This window comes from Rhinichthys klamathensis, unplaced genomic scaffold (genome assembly GCF_029890125.1).
Source record: "Rhinichthys klamathensis goyatoka isolate OS25496 unplaced genomic scaffold, OSU_Roscu_1.1 h1tg000060l_1, whole genome shotgun sequence".
In the NCBI taxonomy this organism is placed as follows: domain Eukaryota; kingdom Metazoa; phylum Chordata; class Actinopteri; order Cypriniformes; family Leuciscidae; genus Rhinichthys; species Rhinichthys klamathensis.
The window spans coordinates 3433193-3449577 of record NW_026606605.1 but is presented as its reverse complement, the minus strand read 5'-3'; the positions used below and the strand labels follow the sequence as shown (position 1 = coordinate 3449577).

General features: G+C 43.3%; 1 protein-coding gene across 2 annotated transcripts in view; it reads left to right on the top strand.

Annotated features, from left to right (window-relative positions):
* Positions 1 to 15551: 15551 nt before the first annotated feature.
* sfpq (splicing factor proline/glutamine-rich) overlaps positions 15552 to 16385 on the top strand; it is a 34627-nt gene continuing 33793 nt past the window's right edge. For both annotated transcript variants that reach the window (XM_056249708.1, XM_056249707.1), the window contains exon 1: positions 15552 to 16305. In XM_056249708.1, the coding sequence (XP_056105683.1) occupies positions 15712 to 16305 (594 nt within the window). In that variant the 5' untranslated portion in view covers positions 15552 to 15711. The remainder of the gene's footprint in view (positions 16306 to 16385) is intronic.

The window sequence follows — 16385 nt, the reverse complement described above, 5'->3', positions numbered from 1 at the left end:
AAAAAATTCTTTTGACAGGCAGTTTCTTCAGAATTATTTCTTTTTTTCTGACTGCATGACATACCTGCATACTTATCTGGATTATTTGGGCCAATAAATTGCATGTCACATTTTAAAAAAATTATCTTTCAGGCAATTATTACACTCACTATAAAAGACAAGCAATTGATTTTTATATTGTTACAGGATATTGCTCTAGCTGATTTATGCTTATTGGTCTATTGTTAGTCTGTATGTCCCTCATGTCTATCTGTCTGTTGTTTAGAATAGTGTTTCTAAATGCTAAATGTTTGCTCCAAGGTTTCCTACTGCAGTTGGTTTTGTCACTGCCTTGCCAAAAAAAAACAAAGACAGTAAAATTGACTTGTTCCCTGCAGTATATATAAATTAACCTACATTCGCTGTGTTATTCAGTGTTATTAGTTCAAAGACCTAATAGTCGGATTAATCACAATTATCATAATTCTTTATTGCCTGTCTCTTAGAAATTTGTTTTGTGCCAGTCACCACCATCAAGCACAACTACAAGACAATGACTATACTATATTACAATAGTTACCAAAGAGAGGCATCAAATAACATGAGAACATACGGTAACAAAACAACCACATCATCACACATTTATATAATTACATAGGAAACTGAATACATCCAATTTGATGGCTCTGAAATGGTGGTATTTTACATGCTACGTTCATTTAGTGTCTCCTTGAAGCAGTGACTCATTATATCTGGCCCTAAATCTCTCCTCGATGTTGCAGCACTAGAGCCATCAAGTGGCTGATAAACATATCTTTAACTCAACATTTAATTCCTGATCATTTTACTCTCTCTCTCTCTGTATGTATGTATGTATGTATGTATGTATGTATGTATGTATGTATGTATGTATGTATGTATGTATGTATGTATGTATGTATGTATGTATATATATATATGACTTGCCATCCTTTTTGCCAAGTCAAGAACCCTGGGGTTCTATATAGAATATGTATGTATGTATGTATGTATGTATATATATATATATATATATATATATATATATATATATATATATATATATATATATATATATATATATATATATATATATATTTTATATATATATATATATATATATATATATATATATATTATATATAGAACCCCAGGGTTCTTGACTTGCCAAAAAGGTTTAAAGAAAAATGTCTTAAAATTGCAAAATAAGTCCATGTTTAACAGGTTATTAAAAAAAAATTAGTGACAAATTATGTTTATGAGCTGTTTAATTCATAAAATTTCATTAAAATGAATAATGAATTTTAAAAATCCATAAAATGATCCCATGATGGAACCCCTGAAAGGTTCTATGAAGCGCCTGACAGAACCCTTTAAGGATCTACAGTAGAACCTTTTCTTCTGAGAGTGAGGACTACTGATCTTCACCCTGCACCCTTTCAGCTCCTTCAAACGATGGGGATATCTTTTTTCAATTGATCTGAATGAATAAAGAAATCTCAAGAATCTCCCTTTTTCCCTTACCTGTCTTGTGGAAACACCTGCAATGTCTGTATCATGTGCATTCATTTTTACATTAATATTCGGGACAAAATCTTTTTAATGTATCAGCTGGCTGTCTGGGACTGTAACCATATAATGTGAACGCACTTATAGTAATTGAAGTGATCCAGATGTAACTGAGTGAGAGTAAGTGTTTTAGGGCAAGGAAGGCACTTGAAGTTGAATTTAAGTGTGTGTGTTCATTAATGTTTGGTATAATGTACTTGTGTGTCCTTGAAATGTATCTGTATATCAGAAGAGTGGGTTACTTACTAGTAGGTATTTGAAAAGCAGACTGTGTATACATGAAATGTATTGGTAGTGCTCAGTACAAGTGTATTTAGCAAGTGTATTAAGTGTGCACTAAGAGTACATTTAAATTGAAACAGACAATGCCACACTGAGGGTCAGCAACTAGACATCACACACTTGCAGTTTAAAGTATATCTTCAGGGCATGTCTAGCTTCAGGCTAACAAACTATTGTTTGAAGATGTGTCAAAATATTGGACTGACGAGACAATGCAACCCATAATAATAAGCTAAACTAAATTTTCTCTTGTCACACTGAAGTAATTAACAAAAAAATGATCATTTAAATTGACAGTGCTGAGACTTAAAGATGCTGAAACCCTCTTTTAAATTGAGTGGTTTTGCTCTGAAGCACCATCAAATGAATGTGTTCTCATCACCCTGGGAATTAACTCAGAGTGCACTGAGCAGAAACAATTGTTCAAAACAGACTAATTGATGTATGTGTTTAACATATATTTATTCCTGTATTAGTTACTAATGGCAGTAATCATATTTGTTTGATTTTCTCAAATGTGTCAGAAGCAATCAAATGTTTCAGGCAAAACTCATTAGTACTAACAAACTAGAGCGCACTTGTGTCATTTTTAAATGGCAAGACTTAATGTTGCCTTCATTTCATATAGGTTTCGTATCTCATGAAAAATGCAATGGAATGAAATGACAAGCATAATGCTGTGATCCATACAAAATCCTGCATAATAATTTTTCTTTTAGAAAAAAAAAGGAAAGGAAAAGAAAAGATCACCTCATGCTTCATATTATCTGGTCTTTTTTGTTTTATTCGTAAATGCGCCATTTAACTAGGTGAAAACATGTTGCTCCGTTAAAGCATAAACCATAACCTGATGAAATGGAAAACTGTCCAATTTTTTTTTTAAGTAACAATTATGTATAATAGATCCTCACTGAAAAGCAGAGGCAAGAGAAAACTGAAGTTTTTATATGGTCTGATACTGTCCTCTAGTGTAAAAAAATTATAATAATAATAAAGCAGCTGCAGAAGGTTTAAAATTCTGTCAGACTAAATAAATGCACCACAAACCCCACAGACAGGTTCAACAGGACAGATTTTATCCAAAAAAGTACAACAAAACAAGATGAGAAAGGGTTGAGACAAGATGGCGACCAAGACGATGTTGAAACACTCTGCAGGGTTTTGATTCTATCCTCTTTGAAAAGACTTGTTATGTGTTAAATCTTTTTAAAAAGCTAAATTGAAACCATAGTGTATCATAGCAAAACTTTATTTTTTCCTTGCAAAAAGCACTAAGAATAAGTTGCTAGCCGTAGCCGCGTGGCTCACAACAAGCGATTAAAATGAGCGGCAAAGACAAACGAAAGAAAGCGATCTCAGACCACTTCTACACAGCTGATCCCACCTCTCCAACTGATTCATCTTCAGGAGACCCACCAGTAATTCTTCTTCCCGGTCCTGACACTTCACTGAGCAGCCCCATGCCGAAGAAAAACAGAGGTGAGCCTTATCTGAGCTGCAGGAAAATATCATCACGGCCCTCACCCTGAAAATTAATCAAAGAGCAGACTCACTTGAGAAGATGATAATTACCAATTCCAATTGAGGACTTCAAAACATCCTTAAATTACCTTTACGATGAGATTCAGGATCTTAAGGATGACAAATCTATGCTTTGGGATGAGAATGCGTTGGAATCTCTCGTCAATCTGGAAGAACGAGGCGCCGATGCTGAACGTTACAAAAGACGCTGGTGCCTACGTCTCTATGGCCTTTCTGAGCAACCAAACGAAGATGTAAAAGCAAAAGTTGTCGGAATTTGTAACGTGGTTGCCCCTGAGTCTTGCAAAAAAAGGTTTTGAAGTCACTGACATTGCTCACATGGCTTGGTGGGTTCTCAAGTTTTATCAAAAGCTTGGAGTGAGATCACATGCTGTTAGGGGAGGAGCCTAAATGGAGCCCCGCCCCCCGCCTAGCCACGCCCCCAAGTTTACCCATTGTTCATAATTAACCAGCAAAAATTGAAATTATAACAATTGGTAAATCTGATAAGTGACAGAGCAATTCATCACATCAAATATAGGCCTACTCTCGAATGTTATATTTCAAAATTAGGCTACAAATATATAACAAATTGCTCCAAAATGTTTGGAAAAACAAATATTTTTGCATTTTTCCCTGACATCTTTGAAAAATACAAATGCAATGGCAATGATTAGGCTAATGTATTGTAGCGTTTCGCTACTAAGAAGTAAACAGACGGATTCTTCCTCCTTCTAAGGCTTTATTCAAGAACTGCAGGATTACTGTTATGGCCGTAACCCACGCCGTACAACATGAAAGGAGAGATATAACGTGCTGTCTCTGCTCTGCTGTTAAACTCTGTCTGACTCCCCGCTTCCAGCTCTCACTCGCTCTAGTCACTCGACCCCGCTAAACCCCGCCCCTTAAAGAACCAGGGACTAACAGATAGAACCACTTATGAGTCTAACACTGTCGAACAACATAATACTAACTAGTGTCTTCTATTTATACTGACATTACACTGCCCCCCCTTTAATAAGAAGAACCCTCGTCCACGAGGGGGCAAACAAAGTCTTTAAGGTGCCCAGGCCGACGTCTCTGCCTCCTTGGCCGCATAGCAGGTTGAATGTCTGAGCTTGCAAGGGAATGAGGGGTTGGGGCATGGGGATCAGCTGAAAGTCCCCGGAAAGTGGCTGCATGTGGGCTGTTTAGGGCAGGGGATTCAGGAGCCACTGGGGTGTGGGGCCCGGGCCTGGGGTCAATGTTGTTTTGAGAGGCAGGGGGGGTGGTCTTTCTCTTTTCAAAAGAGACGGCCAAGTTACCTCTGTACGGGGCCAGCCTGTCTCTATGCAAGGCTACCTTCCTGCCTCTAGGCGGCATCTGCACCCTATACACTACCTCTCCCACCTTCTCTAGAACCAAGCAGGGGCCCACCCAGTGGCAGTCAAGCTTCGGGGAGCGTCCTCTTTTCCTCCTCGGGCTGTACACCCAAACTGACTCATCAGCCTGGAAGTCTCTTCCCTTGCTCCTAACATCATAGTTCCTTTTCTGCCTCATGCCAGCCTTTTCCAATTGATCCCTGGCAAACACATGGGCTGTCTCCATTCGATCCTGCAACCTCCTTGCATACTCTGGTCCGGCAGGTATAGCCGGCATGTCCGGGGGCTTCCCGAACAACAACTCTGTGGGGGTCCGAAGCTCACGCCCCAACATAAGCAAAGCAGGGGTACACAGTGTGGAGTCCTGTACTGCAGATCTGTAGGCCATGAGAATGAAAGGGAGGTGAGTGTCCCAATCCCGCTGATGGTCAGCTGTAAGGATAGCTAGCTGTTGACCCAAGGTCCTATTAAATCTTTCAACCAGGCCATCGCTTTGGGGGTGCAGGGGAGTTGTGCGAGTTTTTTCCATGCCAAGCCGTTCACACAGGGCTGCAAACAGCTTGGATTCAAAATTTCTCCCCTGATCACTATGAATGACCTCTGCCACACCGAACCTGCTGAACATCCCCTCCACCAGTGCATCAGACACCGTCTCTGCTTCCTGGTTCGGTATTGCATAGGCCTCAGGCCATTTTGTGAAGTAGTCCATAGCAGTGAGGACGAACCGGTTACCTCTTACAGTGACAGGGAAGGGACCCATGATGTCCACAGCTACTCTTTCCATTGGTGCTCCTACAGCCTGCTGTTGAAGTCTGGCATGAGATTGATCGAGAGGGCCCTTATAAGCTGCACAGGCATCACATCTGCGGCAGAAATCCTCCACGTCCCTTCTATGCTGGCCCCAGTAGAACCCCTGGCGAAGGCGGCGGAGCGTTTTGGACACCCCGAAATGGCCAGACCCCGTACTCCCATGACAAGCGGTTAACACTGCTTCCCTCAGTGCTTTGGGCACTATTACTTGCCATCTGTCCTCCCCAGTGGCAGGCTCCTTCCATGCTCGCTGGAGCACCCCCTCACTCAGCCTCAGTGTGTTAAATTTGGACCACAGTCCTTTTGTGCCCAGCGAGCAGCCCGTAATATTCCCCCAATCGGGTCTCTGCTGTGCCTCCAACCAACGTAGAACAGGCCTCAGATCCTCATCTTTCTCCTGCTCCAACTTCCACTCTGGTGTATCAAACACCCTTAATGCTCCACATGCAGGCTGCGCTGGCTCGTTCCCCAGACACAGTTCCCTCTCCTGCGTCTCTCTCTTCTCACAGTGGCGGCAGCCCTCGGCGGCACAGGGGCGACGAGACAAGGCATCAGCGTTGGCGTGGTTAGACCCGGGTCTATGAACTACTGAGAAGTCGTATGACTGGAGTTCTTCCAGCCATCGGGCCACTTGACCTTCAGGCTCTTTGAAGGACATCAACCATTGAAGAGCAGCATGGTCTGTCCTTATCGTGAATGGCGTGCCACACAGGTAGTATTTGAAGTGTCTCACTGCCATTACCACTGCAAGGAGCTCGCGTCTGGTTACGCAATAGCGTTTCTCACACTTGTTAAAGACCCTGCTAAAGTATGCCACCACCTTCTCCCCATCTGGTCTGTTCTGTGATAACACTGCCCCCATGCCGACGTTGCTTGCGTCCGTGTCTAAAACAAAAGGCAGCGAGGTGTCAGGTGGAACAAGGACTGGAGCTTCAATCAATGCTTGCCGTAGGGTATCGAATGCCTTCTGGCACTCGTCAGTCCAGACGAAAACATGGTCTTTCTGTTGGAGGCGGAAGAGCGGCGCCCCTATGCATGAAAATCCCCTTACAAACCTCCTATAGTAAGAGGCGAGCCCCAGGAAACTCTTCAGTTGTCTCAGGTCTGTAGGGATTGGCCAGTCTCTAATGGTGTGTATTTTGTCCTCCAGGGTGCCTATGCCCTCCCTCCCCAACTTGTGTCCAAGGAACTCAACCTCCCGCCTCATAAAGTGGCATTTATCTAGATGCAGTTTCAGGCCTGCTGCTGCCACTCTTCCCAGCACCCGTCGGAGGGAATCGAGTGCTACCTCAAACGAATCACCATGGACTAAGAGATCATCCAGGTATACAAGACATTCATGGCGAGGCACTCCTGCTAATACTTTGTCCATGAGCCGTTCGAACGTGGTAGGAGCGTTGCAGAGTCCGAACGGAAGGACCTTGAACTGCCAGAGGCCTCCATTTGAGCGGAACGCGGTTTTGGGAGCAGACTCAGGGGATAATGGCACTTGCCAGTAGCCGCTCCTCAAGTCAAGGGTGGAGAACCACGATGAACCAGCTACCAAGTCGAGACACTCATCCACTCTAGGAAGGGGGTATGAATCCTTTTTCGTGACTTTGTTGAGCTGCCTATAGTCTATGCAGAACCGCCATCTGGAACTGTTTTTCCGTGGTACCATGACGACTGCTGAAGCCCATGGGCTCTCTGAGGGCTCAACTATACCCGCCTGCAGCATTTCTTCCAACTCCTTATCCGCCGCTTCCTGTCGGGCCAGGGGGAGACGACGTGGCCTTACTCTTATCGGGCGGGCATCTGCAGTGTCAATAACATGGTGCATCAAGTGGGTTAGGCCCACTTCCTTCTCATTGAGAGCAAAAATGTCGATGAAGTCCTCCATGACTTCCCACAAGCACTCTTTTTGTTGCTCACTTAAGCCCTCACAGTTTCTGGACCAAATGTCTCTCACAGCCGATATCCGAGTCTCTCTCTCATCATCGCACACCCCATTGTTCACACAATAGCTATTCCGTGCTAACGGAAAAATGGGGGAAGGGGATGTGGCGTCACAATCGGGGCTGTAGCGTGTGTGACAATTTGAACTAATGGCAGGCGATTTCACTGAGTGAGGTGGTGCCCCAAGGGCTGGGCATTCTGCGCCAAGGGCATGCCTGGATGTGTCTGCTGAAAACACAGATAGGGAAACCTGTGTCAAGTTTGGAGTAGGATGGGTCAGTTGCACCGAACGTCCATCAGGGAGGGTAAGCGAGTCTCTACATAGGTCCAGCACACAGCCAACGGCCCTCAAGAAATCCAGTCCCAGGATGCATGGGTCCTGCACTTTAGCCACCCACGCCTGGAACGACACAGATAGACCCCCTATGTCAAACAGGAAGAGACCTTTCCCTTTTATTGGCGCAAAATCACCAGTCACGGTTTTCAGACGAGCAGACGTCGATTCCAAAGTTGTCCCCACTGGGACCAGATCCGGACGAACAAGGGTTGCATTCGATCCAGTGTCAACAAGGGCTGTGCAAGCGACTCCCGCCACTACAATGGGTATGTGGCAAAAATTTCCAACATAAGACCAGCCCACTACCATAACAGTCTCTTCAGGCTGCAGTTTAACCCCTTTTTCCACCCGCTGTTCCTCATCCTCAGCTTGGGGCGAGGTATGGGAAATGTTATCACGGGCCCGTGTCCCCCTGTCTACACGGGCCCCTGGGCGTTTCCCTGCATTTGACCGATCCTAGGGCAATGTCTGATCAGATGACCTGGCTGGCCACAGCCCCAGCAAACTGAAGGTCGGTGGCGTGGACGGGGCACTGAGGCGGAGCGGCCCGGGCGTATCGTCACAGCATTTGCATAATTATCCACCCACATGGGTGTCCTGGGACACATTTCAGTCATTTCCACGGCCCTCACTATTGGAGTAACTTCAACTGCATCCATTTCAGTCCCCAGTATCTCCCTTTCAATAGCCAGTTCCAGCGCTTCACTCAGTGTGGTCGGGTGAGCTAGCTGCGTTTGTACACGGAGCTCTCTTGGGCTGAGCGCCTGGATAAATCTATCTCTAGTGAGCTCATTCTGGACTGACGGTGGCATTTCAGCATAGGCGCGTTTACATAAGCATTCAATGTCATTGGCCAAAATGCGGAGCGGTTCACCTTGTCTTCTACGTCTGTTATGAAATTCTGTCCTTAAAAGGACAGGCTGGCTACAATGTCCAAACCGCCTATGAAGAGCCCCAACCAATGCATTATAATCATTTCTTTCTGCAGGACTCAACAACAACAGACAGGCAGCCGCATCATCAGTCAGGCACAGCGCTAACTGCAAGGCTTTATGATTTTCAGGCCAGCCTGCAGCAGTAGCTAACAGTTCAAACTGGGCTTTGAATGCATCCCAATCCGTCTTACCAGAGAACCGCGGTGTTTTAATAGCGATCGTGTTTGAGTCTCTGATGTATTCGCTGCTGGCCTGGGCGCTGCCATGTTTGTTTACATCCCGCGGCTTCACGTCATCGCGAGAGTGTGTCTTGCCGCGCCGCACATGCGCTGTCATGTCGGCGCCAATCTGCTGATGTGCAAACTCACTGTGCGGGGTAAAGGGAGGCGCGAAGCCAGCTTCAGCAGCTTGTAACATGATAGCCTCTCTCATCCTAGCCGCCTCGCTCGAAACCCAGCGCGGATCTGCCGGCGGCCCGTGTGTCCACAAGCACTCGCTTTTCCCCCTTACTGTCTCCTGCATCTCTTGCTTCACTTTCGGCCGCGCCCCGTAGTCCATCTCGGCGGCGAATGCTCAGCTCGTGCGTTGAAGTCCGTCACTTCTGACACCAAATGTAGCGTTTCGCTACTAAGAAGTAAACAGACGGATTCTTCCTCCTTCTAAGGCTTTATTCAAGAACTGCAGGATTACTGTTATGGCCGTAACCCACGCCGTACAACATGAAAGGAGAGATATAACGTGCTGTCTCTGCTCTGCTGTTAAACTCTGTCTGACTCCCCGCTTCCAGCTCTCACTCGCTCTAGTCACTCGACCCCGCTAAACCCCGCCCCTTAAAGAACCAGGGACTAACAGATAGAACCACTTATGAGTCTAACACTGTCGAACAACATAATACTAACTAGTGTCTTCTATTTATACTGACATTACAGTATGTTTTGACAGGATATACAATATTACCAAGAGCACTCTGCTTTAGCCTTAATGTAGCCTAACTAGAAATACTATTAATACAGTATAATATAGAATTTAAAATAAACTGAAGAAATACATCTTCATTCCTTCCCATACCCAATAACATTTCCTTAGCCAAACTGAGCCAAAGCTTTTGGCCTGGTTGCAAAGCAGTTGTAGAGTTTTTGACTGCATCAATAATGTATACGATGGGCTATATATTAAATGTTCTAGAACTTCTAGTCTAAAAATGTTAGGCGAGCTTTCTTCCAACTTACTTTCTCCATCACGACGTGTGTTCGCGCGATGTCGCGGTGGCCGAACTTCCGTGTGTGTTCGCGGACTTCGCGCGTCTATAAGTTGCCTAGTAACGAACGCAATCTGGCCGAGATGCGGACGCGCTGGCGGCAGGAAACTTATCTTTGTGTGCATGCGCCTCGTATACAACGTTATATATAAAGCTTGCAGGACAACTTGGTTGGCATTGCCTTTTCAGCGTGAGAAATACACGGTGTGGCGTGTGAGCGTGTGAACTGGTTGAATTGCGTGTGTCTCACGGCCAATGCGTGAGACTTGAGAACCCGCAATCGGGCAGGATTCGTGCCATCATTGTTCTGTTCGCTTTACGATCTGTGCGAGATGCCGTTTGGAAGAATGCCAAAAACAACGAATTCCTGAAACAACACAAGCTTCGTTTCGTGGAAGATCTGACCAAAGAGGAAAAGGACAGACGATCGCTTTTATGGGCCCATGTGAAGAAAGCACACGAAGACAACAGAAAAGCCTATGTCGGGTTCAAGGCATTCATTGAAGATATCGAATTCAAACTGAATGCAGAAGGCCAAAAGATGAACCGAACAGTACTACGATTAAGATGATCCTCAGACCTTTTAGATGCATGGCCACAAACACATGCATGTTTTTTTTTTTTTTTTTTCAAACCTAACAACATTTCTTAGTTCATAATTTATGTTCATATATTGAGGTCATATTGTGGCCTAGCTATAATTTATCAAGTGTTTTTTTTTTTTTTTCTCAAGTTTGTTCTACTATTGAAATTGAGGATAGACCAAACCCTCCTCACACTTCTGTTATTTTTTCTCCTGTTGTTGTTATTTTATAACGGAGTTATCACTTATCTCACCTAGGCCTAATGTAAAGGGCATTCGAGATATTGTTAAAAGAAAAGCAATATTTTTGTTTTGCAAAGAAATGAAGGCAGATTTTTTTTTTTTACAAGAATCCCACTCAAGTGCAGAAGTGCAGATATCTGGTTAGCACATGGAAATAATCATTCAGCTGGTGTGAGCACTTTGAAAGGCAGCTTTAGAGGGAAAGTTCTTTGTAACAAATGTGATGTGTAAGGGCATTGGGTAATTATAGTTATTGAAACTGACAGTAATTTGTTTATATTATGCAATGTTTATGGATACAACTCTTCTTCTTTGAATTGTGATTTGTTAGACACAATAGAAGAAAATGTCAAAATTCTCTCAACTAAATTTCCAATGGCAAAGATTTTAATATGGTTCATGATAATGTTGGTAGCTCCAGTTATGGATGATTCAGCTGTGGGTGCCATCTTCTGGTCAGATGCGGGAATTCATTTGGCACGACCCTCACAGTGCATTATGGGTATTATCTAGCCGGTGAGTGTACGGCTACGTCCGAAAACTTAAAAATGTTGCCTTCGGAGGATGGAAGGGAAGAAGGCATCAAGGCACGTCTGAATCCAATGTTAGCTTCACTTCCTGTCTCCTTAGATACCATCATCTGATTTTTGAAGGCAGCATGTATTCTTTGCTGCCTCTGATATCCCACAATCCTGTGCTTTCCATTCTGTGACAGTTGAGCTAAAAAAAAAAATATGGCATCTGAAAGTTGTAGTTGGTGGTCAGTTTGTGCAAATGCACGTTTTTGACCAATGTATTATACTTCTGATGTAATTTCTTGAGAGAAATAATTTTATTAATTAAATATATGCTTAAAGCTTTCTCTATTTTGTTGTAGATCATTAAACCGTTACGCTGCCTCAGAAGTCTTTCCAAAATCAGTTTCATGATATTTGTGCGCAAATGCCGCCTACAAAGACATTGCCTGATAAGGCAGCGCAGCAACAACTCAGCCCTAAGTTTTTGGACAGGTTGCAGGCTACACTCGTTATTGCGGTGCATTATGGGATTGAATGAGGGCACTTGATAATGTCCATGTGGCCTGTCCAAATACCACACTAATACCCATTTGTTATCGTGTTCTGGGGGGTGGGCCCCTTGATTGAAATCGTGGGGAGCTTGGAAATGTAACCAGTCTAAATGTGAACATACTTTTGGAAATGGAAGTGATCCAGATGTAACTGAATGAAAGAAAGTAGTGTTTTAGGGAAGGGAATGGATATTGTAAATGTTCATTAATGTTATAATGTACTTGCCTGTCCTTGAAATGTGTGTCAGAAGAAGGTATAACTTTAAGAGTTGAAAAGCAGACAGTGTATACATGAAATGTAGTGCTCAGTACAAGTGTACAAGCGAGTGTTTTGAGTGTGCACTGAGAGTACATTCAAATGGAAACAGACAATGTCACACTGAGGGTCAGCAACTAGACATCACACACTTGCAGTTTAAAGTAGTTGGAGTCAAAAACCTAAAGTTGAAAAGCTTCAGGGCATGTCTAGCTTCAGGCCAATAAACTATTGTTTGAAGTTGTGTCAAAAATAATTGGACTGTTGAGGCAATTCAACCCATAATAATGAGCTAAACTAAATTTTCTCTTGTCACACTGAAGTAATTAACAAAAAAAAAGATCATTTAAATTGACAGTGCTGAGACTTAAAGATGCTGAAACCCTCTTTTTAAGTTGAGTGGTTTCGCTCTGAAGCAACAAATGAATGTGTTCTCATCACACAGGCTGAATAATGCAAGAACATAGACTTCTGTCAAAAGTGTCGGCCTCTGAGGTCGGGGCCCCTAGAAACGTCACCACCTTTAGCCCCACTAGCGACGGCCCTGAAAGAAACGGTATGAATTGAAATGACTCTTTGCGTTTTTGTCAAACCACAAAGAGAAAACCACACAGAACACAACATCTCGTCTTTGTTCAAGTCAAGAGTAGTCCGTCCAAAACTGGCACTGGAACAGTGGAACTGGGACAGTGACACAGAAGTGCTTCTGAAGTGGCATTTAGTACACAGTCTGCTTAATGGTGCTCAAAGATGGCATAATGCATTAGCACAGCAATTACAACAGTATTATTTGATACTAGGCACAATTTATTCTGGCTTTTTTGTGGCATTGCATGTACATTTAATTTTGAGAATGCACTGGGCAACTATGTACTAAACTGAAGTGGTTCAGGCTGATAGGTACCAAGATTACATGGGGCTGTACTGTATTATACATCTCTATATTTTTTACATCACGAAAATTGATTATCTGTAAATAATAAGGTAAGAGGCCATGCTATATTGTTACAGTCACGGAAAAAAGAGCGTTATAGCACAGCGTGGATCGGAACATGTGGGCTACAGCACATGTTGAGTACCTTATTGCTTTTATTAAATGGTTACCACACAATACAAACATTAAAGCCATAAATATATGCATAATGCTACCTTTAAAAAAAAAAGTAAAATCATTAAATGCCATCCTTCTGCTAAAAATAGTCCCTGACATTGACAGTAAACCGCAAGATAATGTTTCTAGTAGGCCACATCCGATGGAGCTCAAATTAAAACCGAGACTAGGAACAGTTGTTGTGTGTTGTAATTATTTTTTAACACAATATATGATGAGCCTATATTTCCTTACAAACATCTGCTTATCTTTTAGCATGAGAAAACGTCTCTTGCATCAAATAGGATGAATGGTGTGCGAATTGGGATGCTAATTTTATCTGCATTTAACTGCAAATATTAGTAATAATAATAAACCTGGCTACTTTTGCTTCATCTCTTCTTATAGAGACCAGGCAGGAAGGTACAACATGTTACTTTTTTATTAATTGATTACATGCCATTCTCACAATGGCAGTAAATTATACAAAATGCATTTATTCTCCATATACTTCTTTTTTTATCTTTTTCCTTTCTTAAAACGCCTACTGCTTCTATACATTCAGAAGGTCTTCCAGGTTTGTGGAATTGCAAACACAGACCAGTTACTAGTCACTATGTGCCTGTCACTGAAAACTGAAACCCCACACAGCATTTGATCACTGGATCACTGGAGGAAGAAGTGTTTTCTCAACATTGCAACATTGCTTAATCAACTTCTGACAAACACATTAATTAATAGGCTATTTAAATTATTACTCAGTGAGACATTTAAATATGTCTTTGGCTTTTGTCTTTCAAACACATTAAAATGTACAATTTCATTTCATATGTACATGCAATGCAGTGTTAGCATATTATTAAAGGCCCACTGAAGTGCCTTGAAATGCACAGTGTGTTGACCTATAATTTCAACTGAAACAGGAAGACAGGGCGGGACATATCGAACAGCTCCTCCCCTTTTTATTAAAATAGCCAATAGTGTATAATCCCAGCTCAGCCAGAGCCATTGAGCTCTGTAAAGCCACAGTTTCCTCCTAATCTCCTCCATATCGCTTTTAAATAAAGCATTCTGTGTAGAATTCAAATGGGTCCGATACATTTTCTGGCCTGCGCTGACTCACGCATGATCCGCTCTGTGCTGTCGTGTCTCTGGACCAGAGCTGCGGCGGTTCGCCTGATACTAACATGAAACCAGACTTAATTTGCCCCAATGGAAATCATATTTACACCATCTGAATTGTTCCCTATCCCCAAGTGCACTATGTGCCATTCACCATGTAGAATATAGTAAATGTATGAAGAAGTGACTTTTAGCTGCAGCTTCAGCATCTATAATGTATGGGCCGGGAGGGACACTTTAGATTCTAGAGAGCATTTGATTGGACATAAATCTGATGAGTAGCTGAAGTGCAGAGTGATGTCATCAGCCTCTCATGTCTGCCAATATGGATCAATGATTTTAAGTTTTAAATGCTTATTTCTTCTAAATGTGCAAATTGTTTTGGAGCACACTTATAACAGTAAGGCATATTCATAACCATATTAGTTAGGCAAATTCATCCTTCGGATGAGACGTTAAACTGAGGCCCTGACTCTCTGTGGTCATTAAAAATCCCATGGCACTACTCGTAAAGAGTAGGGGTGTAACCCCGGTGTCCTGGCCACATTCCACCCATTGGCCCCTGCCAATCCTCCTAATCCCCATCCACTGAATTGGCTCTATCACTCTCTCTCCTCTCCACCTATAGCTGGTGTGTGGTGAGCGCACTGGCGCCGTTGTACTGTGGCTGACGTGCCGTCGCATCATCCAAGTGGATGCTGCACACTGGTGCTGGTTGAGGAGAGAACCCCTGATATGATTGTAAAGCGCTTTGGGTGTACAGTAGTACATATGAAAGCGCTATATAAATGCCTCATTCATAACATATTCACAATAAAAGCCCAATTTTTTATTTTTTTTATTTACTTCATTCATTTCATTTACTTTATGGGGACTAAAGTAGTAAGCTATAGTTTAAAATAGTATATTTAATTGCTTTTACTCATTGTAGCCTATATTTGGGTAGTTTACCATCGTCCGATAAAAAGTCGGCTACCTCGAAATACATTCCCTACATGTAAAACACAGTTTTATACAGTCTATGGTAAAAACTGAAAAAGCCAAGTGGCCTACTTTTAGTACACAAAGTAATGGTTGAACCCACGAGCGCCACTAGAGCGCGCCATTAACCATTTGGACCGTAGGAACTGATTTGGGGCGGAGGCTCTTGAGCACGTCATGCCTCCCATTTCTACGATCCTCTCACGCAACCAACGGCCATTTTACAAAGCCAGCATTTAGAGAGCCTGTTATCCACTCCTCGTCGGCATCTAAGCGTTAGTTTTGAATATAGTGCGCTATTTAGCCTAATCTATTACTCTCGAAAGGTTTTTTAACGGTTTTTCCTTCCCGCTTGTGAGAAAATGTCTCGTGACCGCTCCCGTAACCGTGGAGGATTCCAGCATCGAGGCCGCGGAGGAATGGGAATGGGAATGCGTGGTGGGATGGGAAACCCTAACTTTCGAAATCAAAACCAGCATCCTTATCAAAACCGAGGACACCATATGGGTGGTGGGTTTAAGCCGAATCAGGGAAACCAGCCCAACCAGGCCCCTATAACACCGAAGCCGCAGGAATCCAAGCCAGTGGTCCAGTCACCTCCAGCACAAGGCCCTGGTCTGGCCCAGCAAAGCAACAACAAAGGCCCTTCGCCTCAACAGACCGCCATCGCCGCTCCGCCGAAGATCCAGTCTCCGCCGCAGATCCAGTCTCCGCCGCAGATCCAGTCTCCACCGCCACAGAAGATCCAGTCTTCACCACAAATCCAGTCTCCACCGCCACAGAATAACGCGAAAACCCCAGATCTCGGTTCCCCACAGAACCAGATCAGAAAGAACCAGCCAAAAGGTGGAGTGGGGAATGGTCAAAAACAGCCTGTTCCCATGCAGAAAGAACCGGAAAAGATGCTACCACCGCAACAACAGAGTAACACGAGCAACGAAGGCTCTCAGCCTCAGGTAAAATAACTTAATTCTTGGATAAAACGTAAAATAACGTTAGTCGTTTTTATTGATAATTTGAGGGATTGGTGTACGTT